General features: G+C 34.0%; 3 protein-coding genes across 3 annotated transcripts; all 3 read right to left on the reverse strand.

The window, feature by feature from the left end:
* Positions 1-5,003: 5,003 nt before the first annotated feature.
* LOC131166218 (uncharacterized) lies at positions 5,004-10,209 on the reverse strand. The gene is made up of 3 exons (XM_058124567.1): positions 9,993-10,209; positions 7,345-7,752; positions 5,004-6,112 (listed from the first exon to the last, which is right to left on the reverse strand). Exon 3 carries the CDS (start codon positions 6,018-6,020, stop codon positions 5,037-5,039), a length of 984 nt encoding a protein of 327 aa, XP_057980550.1. The 5' UTR covers positions 6,021-6,112; positions 7,345-7,752; positions 9,993-10,209; the 3' UTR covers positions 5,004-5,036.
* On the reverse strand, positions 7,340-10,128 carry LOC131166575 (inactive protein RESTRICTED TEV MOVEMENT 2-like). Its single transcript, XM_058125165.1, has 2 exons — positions 9,993-10,128; positions 7,340-7,752 (listed from the first exon to the last, which is right to left on the reverse strand). The coding sequence occupies exons 1-2, from the start codon at positions 10,126-10,128 to the stop codon at positions 7,340-7,342; spliced, it is 549 nt and encodes a 182-aa protein (XP_057981148.1).
* A 5,168-nt stretch (positions 10,210-15,377) lies between the features above and the next one.
* Positions 15,378-20,425, reverse strand: LOC131166203 (uncharacterized protein PB18E9.04c-like). Its single transcript, XM_058124549.1, has 3 exons — positions 20,255-20,425; positions 18,358-18,939; positions 15,378-16,828 (listed from the first exon to the last, which is right to left on the reverse strand). Exons 1-3 carry the CDS (start codon positions 20,397-20,399, stop codon positions 15,624-15,626), a joined length of 1,932 nt encoding a protein of 643 aa, XP_057980532.1. The 5' UTR covers positions 20,400-20,425; the 3' UTR covers positions 15,378-15,623.
* Between the last annotated feature and the right edge of the window lie 236 nt (positions 20,426-20,661).

Here is a 20,661-nt window from a genome sequence, read left to right on the forward strand (position 1 = left end):
GTCGTGCTTTTTCTTTCATCAAGATCTCTTCCCCAATCGCTATCTAAATAGCCGATAAATTTGCAATCACCTCTTGATGAATGGAACATACCATCGGTGATGGTACCCTTGACATATCGGAGTATCCTTTTTGCTGCATTCGGGTGGGACTGGTCAGGAGTCTCCATATACCTGCTAACAAGTCCAACTCCATAGAGTATGTCTGGTCTGGTGCACGTCAAATACCTCAAGCTTCCAACCAAACTCTTGAAATATGTGGGGTCAACATCTCCTTCCTCATTTTTTCTCAATTCCAATCCATTTTCAACTAGAGTTGTCACAGGATTGCATTTGTCCATCCTAAACTTCTTCAGTACTTCTTTTACATAGTGGCTCTAGGAGATGAAGATTCCCTTCTCGCTTTGCACGACTTCTATGCCAAGGAAGTGAGCCATTTGGCCTGACCATGCTCCTCTTGAAAGCGGAAAACATTTATGGATTGTTGTCGGTGAAGATAAGATCATCAACATATAGGCAGGCTATCAGCATGCTTCCATTTGTCTCCATCTTCATGTATAGCGCATGCTCATAGGGATACTTCTCAAATCCATTCTTCTGGAAGTAGTCATCAATCCTCATGTTCCACGCACGAGGTGTCTGCTTCAAGCCATAGAGTGCTTTCTTCAACTTATACACTTTATCTTCTTTGCCCTTCTTCACATATCCAGGTGGTTGGTCGATATAGATCTCTTTTTCCAAAAAACTGTTCAGAAATGTTGATTTCACGTCCAACTAGTAAATCTTCCATCCATTTTGTGCTGATAGTGAAATTAGTAATCTGATGGTTTCAAGTCTGGCAACCGAGGCAAAGATTTCTCCATAATCAATCACTTCTTTTTGCTTGTAACCTTTGGCGAAAAGTCTTACTTTGTATCTTTGAACTTCTCCTTGAGCATTCTTCTTGGTCTTGTAGACCCATTTCACTCCAATAGTTTTGCGGCCCCTCGAGAGATTTGTCAACTCCCAAGTCTTGTTCTTCTCGATGGATTGAATCTCCTCATCCATCGCTTTTCTCCATTTGTCTTCTTCGTTAGCTTCCTCAAAGCTAATCGAGTCGCTGGTCAACCATAGACAGTATAGAGTAACATACTCTTCTATTGGTTCTATAGCTTCATACAGGTCGGCTATATTTCGAGATCCTCTAGGTCACATGTCTGAGATTTCACACTCTATTGGTGATGGAGTTTCATTCCTCTGTGGTGAACCACGTGGAGGTGTCTGCAGCTCGGGAACTTGTGGCTCGATAGCCACTTCTCTTGTTTGTGTAGGTTCTTCTCTTTCAAGTGTCAATTCTGCATCTTTGGAACATTCAGCCTGGTCCAATTTCTAAGACTCATTTTCTTCAAAAATGACATCCCGACTGTGAAAGACTTTCTTGTTGATGGGGTTGTAGAGTCGATATCCCATGGTGCTATCGTTGTATCCTACAAGGATACACTTCTCTCCTTTATCATCCAGTTTTGTCTTTTTTGCTTCTGGGATCTTGGCGTAGGCTATGGAGCCAAACACCCTAAGATGACTCACACTAGGCTTGTGAGACTTCAGGCTTCATATGGTGTCTTTGTATCAAGACTCTTTGTAGGACACCGATTGAGCAGATAAACTGCACATAACACTGCTTCTGACCAAAAACTTTTGGGCACATTCTTATCCTTTAACATACTTTTGGTCATGTTAAGGATTGTGCGATTCTTCCTTTCGGCTACACCATTCAACTGGGGAGTGTAGGTTGGTGTGAACCATGTTTGAATCCCTTGATGCCTAAGAAATTCCAGGAAAGCTTAGTTCCTGTATTCTCCTCCTTGGTCTGACGGGAGTGACTTGATGCGGTAGCCACTCTATTTCTCCATAAGAGCTTTGAACTCTTTGAACTTGTCGAACACCTCTGATTTTCTTTTTAGGAAGTAGACCCACGTCTTCCTGCTGTAGTCATCGATGAAGGTCAGGAGTTTCGATTCTGTCCATTAGAAAATGGTCTTAGTGGACCACACACATCCGTGTGTATTAGCTGGAGTGGCATGGTTGATCTCCAGTCGACTTGCTTTCCAAAACTATTTTTGTGTTGCTTACTCAGAATACAACTTTCACATATTACATTTGGATGGTGGATATTGGGTAAGCCTTTCACCATCTTCTTGCTTCCCAATTGTTTCAAACTTTCAAAATTTAGACGCCCAAACCTTAGATGCCATAGCCAGTCTTTGTCGCTAATGATAGCGCTCAAACACCTTGCCGTATCATGTAGGATGGCGAGCAGAAACATTCAATTCTTTTCCATTTGAACTCGAGTAACAAGCTTTCCTCGAGCATCTGTAATCATCATCTATTTATTACTAAGGCTAATTCGGTAGCCTCTCTCCACGGGCTGTCCGAGATTAAGTATATTAGTTCATGGCTGGCACATAGTAGACGTTGGAGATGTAAGCATGATCTCCAGACTTTTGTTTGATCAAAACATCTTCTCTCCCTCGGATTGGGATTTTAGAATTATGGCCAAAAGAGATCTCCTCCTGAACTTTCTCATCAAGTTCAAAGAATAAGTTATTTTTGCTAGTCATATGGTTGCTGACTCTAGAATCAAGGTACCAAACGCTTTGGTCCTGGGGAGTTGAATTGTGTGCCATCAGCATCAACGATTCTCCATCTGCATGTTCAGTTTCGACAAGGTTAGCCTCCTCGTAAACCTTTTCTTGTTGTCATCCCCAACACTCATTGCTATAGTGTCCGTACTTCTGACAGTTATAGCATGGAATGTTTATTTTGTCTACATTCAAGTGGTTATTGTATCCTCCTCTTCTTCCTTGTTCTTTGCCTCGTAGGACATAGTTCTATTGATTTCGTCCTCCTCTAGTGGGACCTCTTCCGCGTCTGCCACCTCCTCTGGAGTCAAAGTTTCCAAAATTCTTCCACGAGATCCTCGGCCTCGTCATCTTCCTTGTTGTGACGTCCCCCTTTTGTCGTATCTATCTGCAGTGAGGGACAACTTCGTTTGGAGGGATTGCTCTAGTGTTTTATCATCACTTCTTCTGTTGACTTTCTGCTCATGGGTTTGGAGTGAGCCCACAAGTTCTTCTACGGACATTGTTTCCAAATCTTTTGTTTCTTCTAGGGTCACAATTATATAATCATATTTTGGATCTAGAGATCATAAAATTTTCTTACAAATTCTCTCATCATTGAGAGTCTCTCCATTTCTTCTCAATTGATTTGATACTATCATAACTCATGTATAGTAGTCAGCAATAGATTCAATAGACTTCATTTTTAGAGATTCGAACTCACCTCGCAATGTCTAAAGATGAATCTTTTTCACTTTATCTATACCTTTGTGTGTTCGATGGAGAGAGTCCCAAACTTATTTGGATGTCTTGGCAGAGGGGATGATTTCGAACGTGGCCTTATCAAGGCCTTGGTAGATTTTGGATTTCGCCTTACAATCCTTCTTTCGATTGGCTCGTAAGGTCATTCTTTGAGCATCTGACATAGCTACTTCGGCTTCTTTTGATGGGCTTTCTCTGTACCCATCTTCAACAATGTCCATGACATCTTGAGCACCTAGAAGGGCTCTCATTTGAATCGACCAGTTGTCATAATTCTCCCGGGTCAATTTTGGAATGACCGCTTGGGTAGTACCATTAGCCATTGAATTTAATATATAAAAACAGAAAAATGGGGACTGATTTTGGCAAATCTGATGCTACCAATGTGTTCAAAAGGTCGAAAAACCTTAGGAACCGGTTTTGAGTTGCAAAGAACTGGTTTAAAAAACACTGAACCAGCTACAGGAATTTTCGGGTGGTTTTTAAAGTGGCCGGTTTATTTTAACGGCGTTAAAACTTACCGTTAGTCCACATGGCAGCGTCTGCACGTGCCGCGTGTCGGTGGTTGGGATGCAGGTCAGAAGCGGGTTAGGCCACAAGTACGGATCCGGTTTGCTGGTCGCGGATTCAGGTCGCGGGTTGCTGGTCGGGTCGGATCTCACCAAGCGGGCGAGGAAGATGCGTGCAGAGCGCGTGGGTGCGTGTCACCGGCAGCCAGAGTCTTCGTCGGCGAGTGCGGCGTGGGAAAAGCGCTGAAACCGTATGAGGCGCATGTGAGCGCATGCAACGCCTCCCGAAGTCTGTTTGCGATGTGGTTTTCATCGTTGGAATCGTATCGAGTCGAATTGCACAATGGTAGGGTAGGCTTAATTTTGGATTTTGAGCAACTTCAAAACTGGGAAGAAAATTGAATTTCTCCTCGCCTTTGTTTGGTGAATGCTGGCGTACCTGGACGCTCTGATACCACTAATGGGTGGAGAGGAATGCTCAGTCACTGGTTGTGATTGAAACTCAGTGAAAATAAATACAACAATAATGTATTTCAATCTCAAAATGGATACAGAGAACTTCAAAAATAAAACTCTCTCACGCTCACTGGCTTTACACTCTCAACACACCACATTACATTGCACACACACACTTCTATTTATAGCAGATACTAAACCAAAATAATCAACAAATGTGGGAGCAAATCTTCAACAGAGATGGGCTGGTAGGTGGAGTAGGTTACCTACCAATTAGAGAGAAATCAACAGTGGTGGGCTACCGGCCATCTCCAATCAAGTTTACTATTTCAATAGATTTTTGTATCGACGCTTTAAAACAAGGAGTTGTAGTGTTATTTTGGAAGGTAGTAAATTAATTCGTGGAGTAGTCTCCTAAAGTAATACAATTAAGAAATCCTGTTTGGTTTGATGGACAAACTAAATTGAGCAATTATCTGTCATACATTTACACCATGGATTTGGCCTAATTAATCTGAATATTTAAGCAGTGCCCCATCCTTTTCTATACATGAATACAGTGCTCAATATTACTTGCCCTTGGTTAATTTACACCATGGAATTCAACACCTCACAGGTCCCAATTGACAACCGTCACAGGGTGCATGACCAATCGCTGTACAAATACAAATAATTAATGTTATTCAGTGCAATTCCTTCCCTGAAGGAAGAACTAGTTTCTGGGTCTTCCAGAGGACGTAGAACAATAGGTGAGCAAAACTCCAACAGCCGCTGCTAATAGCATAGCCACACCCATGTTCGCCTCCAGCTGCCTATCATCTCTTCCATGGACATCAAACAAGCTCATAGCGCTGGAATAAGCTCTGCCAGTGATTTCTGCATCTCTTGTGTCTCTTCCCTCAGAGGCGCCAGAATTATTAATCTCATTGGTTTTATCTTCACCACCGGGAAAAGAAGTTGACCCATCACCCCTTTCCAAATTTTTCTTGCTCTGGGTCATTGTGACACCATTTGCTGATGATCCCTTGCCTTTTTCACCATTTACTTTCCTGTCACCGTCTTGCAGCGCTGCACTTGGAGCCTTTTCGAATTCGGTAGGCTTCCCATTTGTTCCACTCCTTCCCTTTGTCTCTTTGGTGCCCCTTTCAGCACAATTTTCAGTAATCATTTCCGATGGAGCGCCATCCTTCGGAGACGAATTAGGCGCCGGCAGGTTGCCTGTGGCAGGGGACGGGGTGCTTGGAGATGGTGCTAACTGGTCTGCTTTTGCTGCAATATTATCCTTGGTTTTATCTTCACCACCATTAATGGGTGTAGCAATAGTATCAGTAGCGTCTGAATTAATATTCATCTCGTTGGTTTTATCTTCATCACCATTAATGGGTCGAGCAATAGTATCAGTAGCGTCTGAATTAATATTCATCTCGTTGGTTTTATCTTCATCACCATTAATGGGTCGAGCAATAGTACGAGTAGCCCTTGTGGCATCCAAATTATTTATCTGCTTGGTTTTATCTTCACTACCAATATCTATAATGACTTGAGAAATAGTATTAGTAGTAGCACCAACAGTAGTTGTGATGGTGGTGGTGGTGGTGGTAATAGTTTTCTTGGGCATTGAAACATAAACTTTTCCTCCCTCAAAGATGGAAGTGATTTCTTTTATGATGCAATCCTTTGGAATTGGAAAGACCATGAAATAGATCCGTTGGTTTGGGCGAGTAGAGCACTGTTCCTCAATCTTGAGGACACCCTCAGCTGTGACCGTTTAGTGCTCCTTCTTAAACCCTGCCAAGGGGGGGGGGGTAGGAGAAAAGAATTTGAAGCATCCACTCAAAATTTCTTTTTCTTTGTTAGAACCTCCCCTCTACATGTCTTTGTGCCTCTTTCCTATTGAAAACACATCCCCTCTTTAGATACTTGACCAATTTATCATATGTCTAATATCGAAAATATAGGCACACAGACATGTGGAAGGAGAGGTCACCTTTATAATTTCTAATGTATGAAGGTTTTTAATTGACCTATTGGTAAGAGTAATCAAAGATAAAAATTCTAGGAATTAAGGGTCACTTGGCACTTAGTGTCATTGTTAAAATTTATGGAAACAAAAACTAAAAATTTAAAACTAACAACATTTTTGTTTAATACATACAAAACTAAAATAAATTTAATGTAATTGAATTCATGTTTATTTTTCCTTTTAATCAAATAATAATTAAAAAGTATAATTAAAATAATAAAAATACAAGAATATCAAATTGACAAGCGGATAAAGGAGAATGTTCAAAGAAAAATATCAATGAGAAATACTTACAAGAAATGGCTACTTTATATATGTAACACTTGACAAAAATGAAAAATAATGCAATTTTTTTATTAAAAAAAATGCTATAATATGAATAGAAATTATTATAATTATTTTACTTAAACTATTATATTTTTAAAAATTTATTTATTTTTACTAGAACGAGAACAATCTTAATGTACGTGATAGTTGAAAAAGGGCAAAAAAATATATTTTTTTCCTAAAAAACATTTTTATTTTTTAAAATTTGAAGAACTTTATGGATATTTTCATTTTATTATATTTTAAATTCGCTTTGTTTATTTGAAATTTAATTAAAAATGAATGATTTAATGCAAAAAAAATTCTTTTTTTTTAAATATAAATTAAAATCGAAATTATAAATAGAAAATTAGACACATAAATAAATACATTTTCATAATCTCTTTCTTAACTATATAGAAAGGAAAACAAAAAACATGAAAAGAAAATGGTACATCGCAAAAATTTTACCATTAGCTATTGTTAGTATTTTGCAAAATTAGAAGTAATATTAGACTCTATCTATGTGAGATATATTAATATATAGAACAAACTCGTGATCAAGGTCAATAGCTAGTTTAAAGTGAATAATGCTTTCATCAGAGTTGGATCCAACACCATTACATATGAACATTATACACGAAACGATCCATAGGAATAATTAATTAAAAAGGGGGATAAATAAACTAACCATCAGGAGGATAAAAGAGAAGAGTAGGAGCTCCTGCTTCTTCTATCCATTCAATTTCCGTATTGGCTTGATTCGGGTCATTAGCTTGTGATGCTCTACCACCGCGGCTTCCTGTGGCAGCTCTAGGGGATTGGGGTGCCATGGCTGAGGTAATGGCTCGAGCAGTAGTCTCAATGGCAGATTTAGAAGTTGTGGTGATGGTGGTGGCTTTGGTGTTAAGAGTAATAGTCTTGGGCATTGAAACGGAAACTCTTCCTCTCTCAAACTTGGCAGTGATTTCTTCCATGATGCAGTCCTTTGGAATTGGGAATTCCTTGTTGAAATGGGTCGAGGTTCGGTCATTACTGCGCCGTCCCTGAATCTTGAGGACACCCTCAACTGTCACCGTTAAGTGCTCCCTCTTAAGCCCTGTGAAGGGGTGGGGAAAGAATTTAATGCGTCTACTATAAATGTTACTCTATTTTAAATATTAATATAGACCATTTAGTGTGATTTTTAAATTTTAAGTGTGCCTATTTGATTAATAAACCTAATTGAGAAGTAAATATACTATTTCATAACAATATATACTAGCTTTGTGTGTTTTGTTTGTTTGTTTGTCAGGGCCGGCTCTTCCTTTAGGCGGCCGAAGTGCTTGCCTTTTGGGCTCCCAAATTTTTTTTAATATAATAATATATTTTTGGGTCTCAAATTTTTTAAAATTAAATAATGTTAACATTATTTATTATGCTCTCTTCCTATACACTGACTTCCAACTAACAAATAAATGAAATTATATTTTAAAATATAAAATAAATTCAATTTAATTCTTTTTTTTTTCAAGTCCCATTGACTTCCCAATTAACAACATTATTATATTTTTAAGTATCTATTACTCTCATCTCTCTCTCTTAACCTCTCTAAAAAAATATTTCCATCTCTCACACTCTCTCACTCTCATCTCTTGGTATCTCTATGATTTTTACTCCGACTCTTGCGTTCATCATCTTCGGACCTCTGATTTTCTATAATTTTCATCAACCCTAATTTTGATTTCAATGTTTATTTTTCTATTATTTTCACTCTGATTTTTTTTTCTATTTTTTCTTAGATTTTGGAAGTTTTGAGGTTGCGTTGTACTCGGAAAAAATCCGATATCTCTAAAGCCTTACTCGCCATTCGATTTGTAATAATAATAATAATAATAATTAGGTTATATTGTTTCGATATAATATTTCTATAGATTTATTAAATTTATTTTTATTTGTTTACATAATTTGTCAATTTATAGTTAGTGTAAATTTTGAAATTTAATTATGTCAACGAAAAAATATGAATTCGGAGATGAGAAAAGAAGAAAGAAAAAAAATATATTAAACAAAATATTAAGGATCCCTGATTAAATCTCGCCTAGGGCCCCATATTGTGAAGAGTCGGCCCTGTTGTTTGTTTGTCCATTTGTTTGTTAGTTTTGGTTAATAAAATTAACGGAAAAGTGGAGACGGGTAAAGGAGTAGACTCATCATCCCGATGAATTAGTCGAGTGTTCTAAAGGTCTCAAATACCATGATTTCAAAAAACAAAACAAAAAAAAAATTATTGATGAAAAACACTTATAAGAAATGGCTACTTTATGTTAGACTTAATTAGAAATACTTGCTACTGATTACATATTATTTGTGTTGGTCCGAGCACTAAGGGATCTTTCAATGTTACTACTATAAATTATGAAAAATTATGAATAAAAATTAAAATTAAAATTGAAAACCAACAATCTGTTTGGTTAATATTTCTAAAACTAGACTAATTATAAGTTTGGTTGAAAAAATTCTCATTTTTATCTATGAATCAAATTAGAATTAAAAAATAATAATAAAAATAGGAAAAATGATACAAATTGATTGAAAAAATTCTCAGTTTTATTCTTGAATCAAACAAAAAATTTAAACCATAATTAAAATAATACAAATTGAAAAATACTATAATATGAATAGAAATTATTATAATTATTTTACTTAACTTATAATATATTTTTTTTAAAAATTATTGTTTTACTAGAACAAGAATAGTCTTATCGTACACGACAGTTGAAAAATAGAAAAAAAATATATTTTTTTTCTTAAAAGATTTCTTATTTTTAAAAATTTGAAAAATTTTATGGATATTTTTATTTTATTATATCTTGAATTCACATTGTTCATTTTAAATTTAATTAAAAATTATATATAATGAATGATTTAGTGCCAAAAAAACAACTAAAAATCATAAATTCTAAATTTTTAAAAATAACTTAAAATAATATATATATATATATATATATATATATATATATATATATGGAAAACTAGACACATAAACAAACACATTTTCATAATCTATTTCTCAAATATATAGAAAGGAAAACAAACAAACAGAAAAATAAAAATAAAAATAATACAAAAAAGATTCTAACATAGCAAAAATTTTACAATTAAACATGATATATAAGATGTATATTAAAAAAATCGTAAATTTATAATATTGATTTGGACTCTAACTACTACGTAAGATATATTATATAGAACAAATTCGTGAGACCAGTTGATCAAAGTGAATAATATCGCACTCGAACTAGATTTATATATGATGGATAGGAATAATTAATTAAAAAAGGGGATAAATAAACGAACCTGGAGGAGGAGAAACGATAAGAGTATGAGCTCGTTCTGATTGTTCCCATTCATAGGTGGACGTTTCTGTATTGGCATGATTCGGGTAATTAGCTTGTGATGCTCCACAACAGCGGCTTCGTTTTCCGGTAGCCATTTTATATATCTGCGGCCGGGCGCCGACCTACCTACCTTTAATTTCCTCGGCTAATTACAAGCAAAATCAACCATCTGAAATATGTTTGGACGGGACTGCTGGATATATATTATTGTGCGTTTGCTTTTTGATGAAACCATTCCCGTTTGATTGCTTTGGTTTTTGGTGACCTTTAATTTGGAAAATTGAAGTAGAGAGTATTCCTTAATCATTTCCAATGCATATATGCATGTCTTGGCATGCAATGCACACCCCCTTTGCCCTTTGCATGACCTGCAAGAAAAACATAAATAAACTAGAAGAACAAGATAAGCTACAATATATATATATATATATATATATATATATATATATATATATATATATATATATAAAATTTCTATTCAAAATCTCATATTGAAAAAATTGAGTGGATGATGGGTTCTTATATACATGGTTGGACCCAAGACTTGATATGCTTGAACTTTTTGAACAAGTTGGTGCTCACTTATACGTATTCGGTTTAGTGCCGCTTAGATGGATTCGATGGGCTTGCTCAAGTTAGAGTTTCGAGTTATTAAAAGAGAAAAAAAAAAGCATTAAACATTTGTGCTTTGGCCATTTGCACCTGCTTGCATTCAGATTTTTTCCATTGCTTTCGCTGTTTTTTGTTTTTTGTTTTTATTTTGGATTATCATGAGAACTACAGGCATCAACGAGCTACTCTTCGGACCCTTCCCAATGTGGAATCAAACTCATGGGTTGGCGGCCCTCCCCCCTGGTTCGCCGGCCAAGTTAATCGGATGCTGTAATAGTTTTTGGCGTCGGTTAGGCATTCGTCAAACCTGAGCATGGGACATCTCTCGTTTACCAACCACAGGACACAGTTTCAGCCTCTGCATCACTGTTGGCTCTGCGAGTAGCACACCCAAGGATTGAATACATGATCCCTTGACTGGATTGCTAGCACTTATCCACCGTGCCAATGCCCTGGGGGCTACTTTCACCATCCTTGTTTCAACTTATGGTGATCATTTTCGTCTCTCTGTGTGTGCATATATGTGTCATGTGTTCACTTTTTTATCAATTGTTTGTTGTACCATTTGTTTGCTTTGTAATTGTTAGAGAACTCATCCTCAAAACCTAGGTGTCACGGAGAGAGAGTTAAGAAGATCTTATACTGGTTTTGGAACTGCTCACAGAGACGATATGAGATTGGACGGACATTAATACTCCCCCTCGAGCCCATGGGGGAAATGAGGCGATGAGAGCCCATGGGGGGAAATGAGGCGAGGAGAAGTCCAGCCCACGGAGGAGTTAAGCTGCAGAGACCCGAACCCATAAAATAAGAAAAAGGCTAAAAAAAAAAAAGGAATTTTTGAAGGCTTCGTCAACGAAGTCCATGTTCTCGGCGACGAAGGCCCTTCTGTGCTTCGTCACCGAAAATTCAAAGCCTCGTTGATGAAGAGATCCCGACCGACAAGAAAAATATCATATTAGGGTTCGTTGACGAGGGAAGAGGTTCATTGACGAAGAGCCTTCTGTGGCTCGTCATCAAAGGCACCAATTCATTGACGAATTTGACTGGCTCAAGTGGTCTATAAATATCATTTTTGGTTACTTAATGGTTAAAAAATCACAAAAGCTCTCTCTCTCTCTCTAGAACTGGCGAGTTCTCTCTCTTTGATCATTTGTTGTTCGTCGCCCGTTTTGACGATCGAAGGTTACCACGAGGATCAAGGAGCTAAGATCTTCAATCCTAATTGAGTAGATTCTTGAGTTCGTGAAAAAGGTCAAGGGTCGTTTTCAAGCGTTCAGTTTATTTCAGGATATAGGTAAGGGGATTTGTTTACATCAGTTATTTTAGAAAAGTAAACCGCTAGAACTATAGCTTATGTTTATATGCACGTATTGACTTCTTGTTTGTAAAGTTTCACCAGGTAAAAATGTCGATTTTACGATTTTACGATTTTGAAAAAAAATCGGGTTTTGACGTATGATCTCCAAACTTTTCAAAACTACTTTATTTGCATTAAACTTAATATAGGAGATGCTTAAAATCCTTGTTGCAATCTAAATGATATGTTATGAACTATTTACTATAATATAGTATATTGAATCAAATGAGTGTGACATATGTTATGAAATTGAACTATAATGAATTGAGATGTGTGTTTATGGAATATGCGAACTGGAGTTCCAAATTGTTATTTGAAAATGCTAAAAACAGGTGTTGGTTAGATACCGAACTCTATATGTGAAAAGGATTAAACCGAAAATGTGTGTGTCGGTTTATACCACAGTATGAATGAATGAGTTTGTAAAAATACTGGAACTGTACAGATGATTTATGAATTGGAAACATGTTAGTATGTTTTATTATAAATTGTATATATGATATTGGGAGCGCAACTTGTTACTAGGAGAAGCCTTAAAAATCTTAAAGCGTGGTATCGTTGCTATATTTAGGTACAGTGCAACCACACATATGCGTTTTCAGTGTGGGTATCGAGATAGTCGACTGGCATGAAGGGCCACTAGTGAATTAATGGACCAGGTGGAGGAGGATCAGTTGGACTATAATATGTATAATGCTTGATAGTGCCTGTAATGACCCGGAATTTAAAATAATTAGAAAATATAATGAATAAAATGGATTAATGGGTAATAAGGGATAAAGGAAGGATTTAAGAAGGAAAGCAGGCCTCGTCGACGAATGTCCTTCTAATCTCATCGACGAAGTTTGTTACTCGTCGATGAAAGAATCCTGAGAGAGAATTTTGGAACTCTGAACTTCGTCGACGAAGGTATCTTCTCGTCGACGAAGCCTCTATAGCGCCTCGTCGACGAACCCACGTGTCTCGTCGATGAAACCTTACTTATAAATTGAAATTCTTTCATTTTTTAGCATGAAACTCGGGAAAATTCTTCTTCTTTCTCTAGAAAACGATCTCTCAGCCTTCTCTCTTCGATTTCGGGCCGGATTTGACCTGGTTTGACGATTCGGAACCGCCATAAGGTTCGTAAGATCATTCTCTTTAAGACTGTAGGAGCTGATCATTAGATTGTGAGATAATGCATCTTTTGACTTTCTCATATATTTAAATATATATATATATATATATATATATATTAAAAAAGAGTATGGAAAAGTTAAAAAGAAAATAATTTTGGGGCATAACATGATCTTATTTTCTTGAAAAGAAAAGGGGAAAGAATTAATTTATGAAAAAAATAAAATAGGTAGCCTAGTAGAAAAAGTCTTAAGATTGAGAAAAATAATATAAAGTTGACATATAAGTAGATTATAAAGGTTTTTTTAACTTTTTATGATGTGTCATGTCATGATAATATTAACTCTTTATGTTGCGTCATGTCATAATAATATTATAATATAAATAATAAAGAAAAATAATTTACCTGAAAAGAAAAATAATATAAAGTTTACATATAAGTAAATTATAAAAATTTCTTAACTCTTTATGATGCTATCATGTCATGATAATATTATAATATAAATAATAACAAAAAATCTACTAATATATTTCCTAATGAGGAATTATTAGGAAATAAAATATATATTATACATATCAACTTCTTTTCACAATTATTAGGAAGACATATACATTTATTATTTATATTGTGATATTATTGTTACATTATCTACTTATATTCTAGGTCAACTTTATATTCTTTTTTTTTCGAGCAATTATCTATATTCTTAATTTTTAGGTCAATTGTACTAGGTAATATAATTTATTTATTTATTTATTTTTATTTTCTTCAAGTAAATAAGATTATGTTATGTCTCAAACTTAAACTTTTTTTAAATTTTTTTAATGTGATTTTTTATTTTAAAAAATGTATAAATTAAAATACATAGAAAAGAAAAAAAAAATAGGGTTTATTTTGAAAGAAATAATTCTAGCCAGGTTTGATGTAATTACTAGATCCCAAATTTTACCTTATGTTTGTAATTTATCGTATAATTATAAAAATATCATACTTTTTTTTAAAAAAAAATTCAGCATATTCATAGGGGAATTATATAAAACTACTAGAGAAAAAGGTATATTTTTATGATTATTTTAAGAAAAGAAAATAAAAAAAAATCAACAGCTAAGCAAGCATTGAAGCGCATTATTAATTAAATAATCGAGAAAAGGCATTACAACAATAACCACAACAGTAATGAATAATAATTCTGCTTCTACTAGTATATTTTTATTTTTAGCGGTAATAGTTAGACTCCATTTGAACTCAAAAAATATTGAAAAAAGAAAAAATATATTAAGAAATTCATATTTTCATCTTTAGTTATTGAGGATATTGAGAAAAAAAAAAAAAACCAAATTTGTAAACAAAATTTCGAGTTTACACATCACTAAAGTTATGTTTTTCTTAATTTTTAATCATATTAAAATAAAATTTCATTTTAGATAATATTTAGGTTCCGTTTGGATCAATGATTCTGGTTGGGAAAAGGAAAGGAAAGTAAATAAGGAGGAAACCGATTTTCCACTATATTTTCCCTCGGTTCAAATACTAATAAAAATGAAAATTTATTTTAATATCGTTAAAAATTATGAAAAATTAAATGTAAATAGTGTCTAAAATTATATTTTTGTTCATAAATTTGAAATATTTTTTGTTTTTTTTCTTACTTTTCTTGATAACCAAACATAAAAAAAAAAATAGATTCTTTTATATTTTCCTTTACTTTCCTTTTCTAAAGATTTTCCAAGTTCGAAACACAGTGTTAAGCGAAAATGAGTTTAATTGCTCTTTATTTTCCTCTCATTTTCTTTTCCCAAGTAAAATTATTGACCTAAACAGGGCTTTGATAAAACTTCACTCAATTATAGCATACCTTTTCTAAAAAGCATATCATTTTTTAGATGTATTCTTATTTTAAAATTAAAATGTTTGTGCCAAAAATAAAAGAAGTAGCAATTTTTTCACATTCATCAACAAAATTTTCAGTTTTACTCATTCACAAATACACAAACATGTAAGATTGTACATGCGAGACACACGCATGTCATGTCTGTACATTGGTTGTTGCCTTGAATAAATATAAGATTATTATATATCGAACTGAAAATGGTAAGATAGGCACTTTTATAAGAATAAGTGCATGGATTTACTGACTACCCAACCATAGAGGGATTTTTGTATCAACTCATTTTGGAAGGTAATAAATTTATTCGTTGAGTCGTCTCCTAAAGTAACACAATTAAGAAATCCTTTGATTGATTTGATGGAGTTAAACTAAATTGAGCAATTATTTGTCATACATTTACACCATGGATTTAGCCTAATCTGAATATTTAAGCAGTACCCCATCCTTTTCTATACATGAATACAGTGCTCAATATTACATGCCCTTGGTTAATTTACGCCATGGACTTCAGCACCTCACAAGTCCCAATTGACAACCGTCACAGGGTGCATGACCAATTGCTGTACAAATACAAATAATGTTATTCAGTGCCATTTCTATCCTGAAGAAAGAACTAGTTTCTGGCTCTTCCAGAGGACGTAGAACAATAGGTGAGGAAAGCACCAACAGCTGCTGCTACTAGCATAGCCACACCCATGTTCACCAACGGCTGCCTATCATCTCTTCCATGGACATCAAACAAGCTCAAAGCGAGGGAATAAGCTCTGCCAGTAGTTGTTGCATCTCTTGTGTCTCTTCCCTTTGTGGCGTCCAGATTATTCATCTCCTTGGTTTTATCTTCACCACCAGCAATGCGTTGAGCAATAGTATTAGTAATCTTTGTGGCGTCCAGATTATTCATCTCCTTGGTTTTATCTTCACCACCAGCAATGCGTTGAGCAATAGTATTAGTAATCTTTGTGGAGTTCGAATTATTCATCTCCCTGACTTTATCTTCACCAACAGTAATGGATTGAGCAATGGTATTAGCAATCTTGGTGGCGTTCGAATTATTCATCTCCTTCGTTTTATCTTCACCGCTAGTTATGGGTTGAGCAATAGTATTAGTAATCTTTGAGGCGCTCGAATTATTCATCTCCTTAGTTTTATCTTCACCACCAGTAATGGGTTGAGCAATAGTATTAGTAGTCTTTGTTGCGCCCGAATTTTTCATCTCCTTGGTATTATCTTCACCACCGATAATGGGTTGAGCAATAGTATTAGTAGTCCTTATGGCATCAGAATTATTCATCTCCTTGGTTTTATCTTCACCACCGATAATGGGTTGAGCAATAGTATTAGTAGTCCTTGCGGCGCCCGAAATATTCATCTCCTTGGCTTTATCTTCATCACTGGTCATGGGTTGAGCAATAGTATTAGTAGTCCTTGTGGCGCTCGAATTATTCATCTCCTTGGTTTTATCTTCACCACCGGTAATGGATTGAGTAATAGTATTAGTAGTCTTTGTGGCGCCCAAATTATTCATTTCCTTGGTTTTATCTTCACCACCAGTAATGAGTTCAGCATTAGTATTCGTATTAGTAGTAGTACCCGTAGTAACGGTGATGGTGGTGGTGGTGGTGGTAGTAGTAGTAGTCATGGGCATTGAAACATAGACTTTTCCTCCCTCAAACTTTGAAGTGATTTCTTTTATGATGCAGTCCTTTGGAATTGGAAAGTCCCTGTTGAAAGAGATTCCTTGGTTTGGGCCAATAGAGCACTGTCCCTTAATCTTGAGGACACCCTCAGCACTGACCGTTAAGTGCTCCTTCATAAACCCTGCGAGGGGGTGGGGGTAGGGGGAAGAATTTGATGCATCCACTCAGCATTTCTTTTTCTTTGTTAGAACCTTTGTGACTCTTTTCTAAATTCCACATATATTAAAAATAGATCCCCTTTTTACATATCTAATATTAATGAATGTGAGACTAATTTATCAAATACCTAGCATCTAAAATACAAGCACATGAACATATGGAGGGAGACCTATATATTAAAGTGATGCAAGATCAAAAGTATTGAAATGCACGTATATATATATACATCATTTGTGTTGGTCCGAGCACTAAGGGATCTTTTAATATAACTACTATAAATTATGAAAAATTATGAACGAAAATTAAAAATAAATTAAAATTAAAATTGAAAACCAAAAATCTTTTTGATTAATTTTTCAAAAACTAGACTAATTAAAAACTTGATTGAAAAAATTTTCATTTTTATTTTTGAATCAAATAAGAATTAAAAAAAATAGTAAAAATAGAAAAAAGATACAAATTGATTGAAAAAATTCTCATTTTTTATTCTTGAATCAAATAAAAAATTAAAAAAATAATTAAAATGAAAAATAATACAAATAAAAAAAATATTATAATATGAATAGAAATTATTGTAATTATTTTACTTAATTTATTATATTTTTTAAAATTTATTTATTTTTACTAGAACAAGAACAATCTTAATGTCTATGACAGTTGAAAAAGGGCAATATATATATATATATATATATATATATATATATTTCCTAAACGACATTTTATTTTTAAAAATTTGAAAAACTTTATAAATTTTTTCATTTTATTATATTTTTAATTCACTTTTTTAATTTTAAAGTTAATTAAAAATTATATATAATGAATTATTTAATGCAAAAAAAATTCTTATTTTTAAAAATATAATTTAAAATCAAAACTATAAATAGAAAATTAGACACATAAATAGATACATTATCATAATTTATTTCTTAATTATATAGAAAGAAAAACAAAAAACATAAAAAGAAAATGATACATAGCAAAAATTTTACCATTAGCTATTGTGAGTATTTTGCAAAACTAGAAGTACTCTATATGGGATGTATATTAAAAAAATCTTGAACTTGTAAGGTTGATTTAGACTCTATTTATGTAAGATACATTATATAGAACAAATTGGTGAGGTTAAGTTAAAGTGAATAATGCTGTTGTTAAGACCAAAGGAGTTGATGGATAGGCTTGATACACATGGGTGAACACCAATTTAAACCAAAAACTTAAACTTATTAGGATTTGCGCCCAACCATGTGTATGACCACCCATCATCCACTCAATTTTTCTAATGTGGGACAAACTCACAAATGAAAATTTCAACAATCTCTCCCTGAGTTCCAACTGCTTCCTTGGAAGTCGTCTCCCTTATAAGAGTAAGTCCAATTCCCCAATAGTTGCTAGAGTTGGCGTCTTAGCGTTTTCATTGACGATTGCGTATGAACATTATATATGAAAGATAGATAGGAATAATTAATTAAAAACGGGGATAAATAAACTAACCATGAGGAGGATAAAGAAGAAGAGTATAAGCGCCTTCTTCTTCTATCCATTCAGAGGTGGACATTTCCGTATTGGCTTGATTCGGGTCATTAGCTCGTGATGCCGGAGTTGCTCTACCACCGTCGCGTTGTGGCATTGGATTAATACGGCCTGTGTCAGCTCCACGGGATTGGGGACTTGGAGATGTTCCTAACTGGGGTGCTTTGGCTGCAGCTTCGGAGCTAATTGCTTGAGCAGTAGTATTAATAGTAGATGCATTACCAGGGGACTGGGGGCTTGGAGATGTGTCTGACTGGGGTGCTTGGGCTACAACTTTGGAGCTAATGGCTTCAGCAATAGTATTAATAGTAGATGCAGTAGCGGTGGTAGTGGTGGTGGTGACGGTGGTTGTAATAATAGTCTTGGGCATTGAAACAGAAACTATTCCTCTCTCAAACTTGGCAGTAATTTCTTCTATGATGCAGTCCTTTGGAATTGGGAATTCCTTGTTGAAAAAGGTCCATTTGTTTGGGCCAGTAGGGCGCCATCCCTTAATCTTGAGGACACACTCAGGCGTGACCGTTAAGTGCTCCTTCTTAAACCCTGTGAAGGGGTGGGGGGTAGGGGAAAGAATTTAATGCATCAGCTCAGCACTAAACAGTCTATTTAAATGTTAAGGCACATTTTAAATATTAAGATAGACAATTTAGTGTGATTTTTAAATTTTAAGTAAGTCTATTTGATTAATAAACCTAATTGAGAAGTAAATATACTATTTCATAATAATATATACTGCCTACCTAGCTAGCTTTATAGGTTTTGTTTGTTTGTTTGTCTATTTGTTTGCTAGTTTTGGTTAACAAAATTAACGGAAAAGTAGAGATGGGTAGAGAGGTAGACTCATCATGCCGATGAATTAGTTGAGTGTCCTAAATGTTTCAAATACCATGATTTCAAATAATAATAATAAACACTTATAAGAAATGACTACTTTATGTAAGACTTAATTAGAATTTGCTACAGACTAAATATTATATTAATGCTAGTTTAGACATTAGACCTAGATGGAAGATCTAAAATATTGAGATGTATGTCAATATATATATATATATCATTTGTGATGTAAGATCCAAGGTATTGAGATGCATGTCAATATATATTTACTACTATAAATTATGACAAATTATGAACAAAAATTAAAAGTAAACTTAAATTAAAATTGAAAACTAACGATTAATATTTCTAAAACTAGACTAATTAAAAACTTGATTGAAAAAGTTTTCATTTTTATTTTTGAATCAAATAAGAATTTAAAAGTAATAAAAATAGAAAAATGATACAAATTGATTGAAAAAAAAAATCTCATTTTTATTCTTGAATCAAATAAAAGCTTTAAACTATAATTAAAAGAGTACAAGTAAAAAAATAATACAAATTAAAAAAAATTATAATATGAATAGAAATTATTATAATTATTTTACTTAATTTATAATATATTTTTTAAAATTTATTCTTTTACTAGAACAAGAATAGTTGAAAAATAGAAAATATATATATATTTTCCTAAAAGATTCTTAGTTTTTTAAAATTTGGAAAACTTTATGGATATTTTTATTTTATTATATTTTGAATTCACGTTGTTTATTTTAAATTTAATTAAAAATTATATGTGATGAATGATTTAGTGCAAAAATAAAAAATTCTGGATATTATTATTATTTGAAAAATTATAAACTTATAATATTGATTTGGATAATAACAATATGAGATAGATTATATAAAACAAATTCGTGAGTTCAGCGGGTCAAAAAAATGAATAATATTTCTTTAGAGTTGGATGGAATGCCATTACATGTGAACATTATATATAATGGATCGATAGGAATAATTAATTTTAAAAGGTAATAAATAAACGAACCAGGAGGAGGAGAAAAGAGAAGGGTATAAGCTCCTTCTTCTTGTATCCAGTCATAGGTGGACATTTCCGTATCGGTTTGATTCGGGTAATTAGCTTGTGATGCCGGAGTTGGTCTACCACCGCCGCTTTGTTTTCCGGTAGCCATTTTATCTATCTGCGGCCAGCCGTCGACCTACCTAGCTTTAATTTCTTTCGTTAATTACAAGCAAAATCAACTATCTGAAATATGTTTAAAGGGAACTGCTGGACATATATATATATATATATATATATATGTATGCACACATATCAATAATATTATTATTGCATATTGCGCGTTTGCTTTTTGATGAAACCATTCCTGTTTGATTGCTTTGGTTTTTGGTGACGTTTGATTTGGAAAATTGAAGTAGAAAGTATTCCTTAAT

Source organism: Malania oleifera, chromosome 10 (assembly GCF_029873635.1).
Source record: "Malania oleifera isolate guangnan ecotype guangnan chromosome 10, ASM2987363v1, whole genome shotgun sequence".
Lineage (NCBI taxonomy): Eukaryota > Viridiplantae > Streptophyta > Magnoliopsida > Santalales > Ximeniaceae > Malania > Malania oleifera.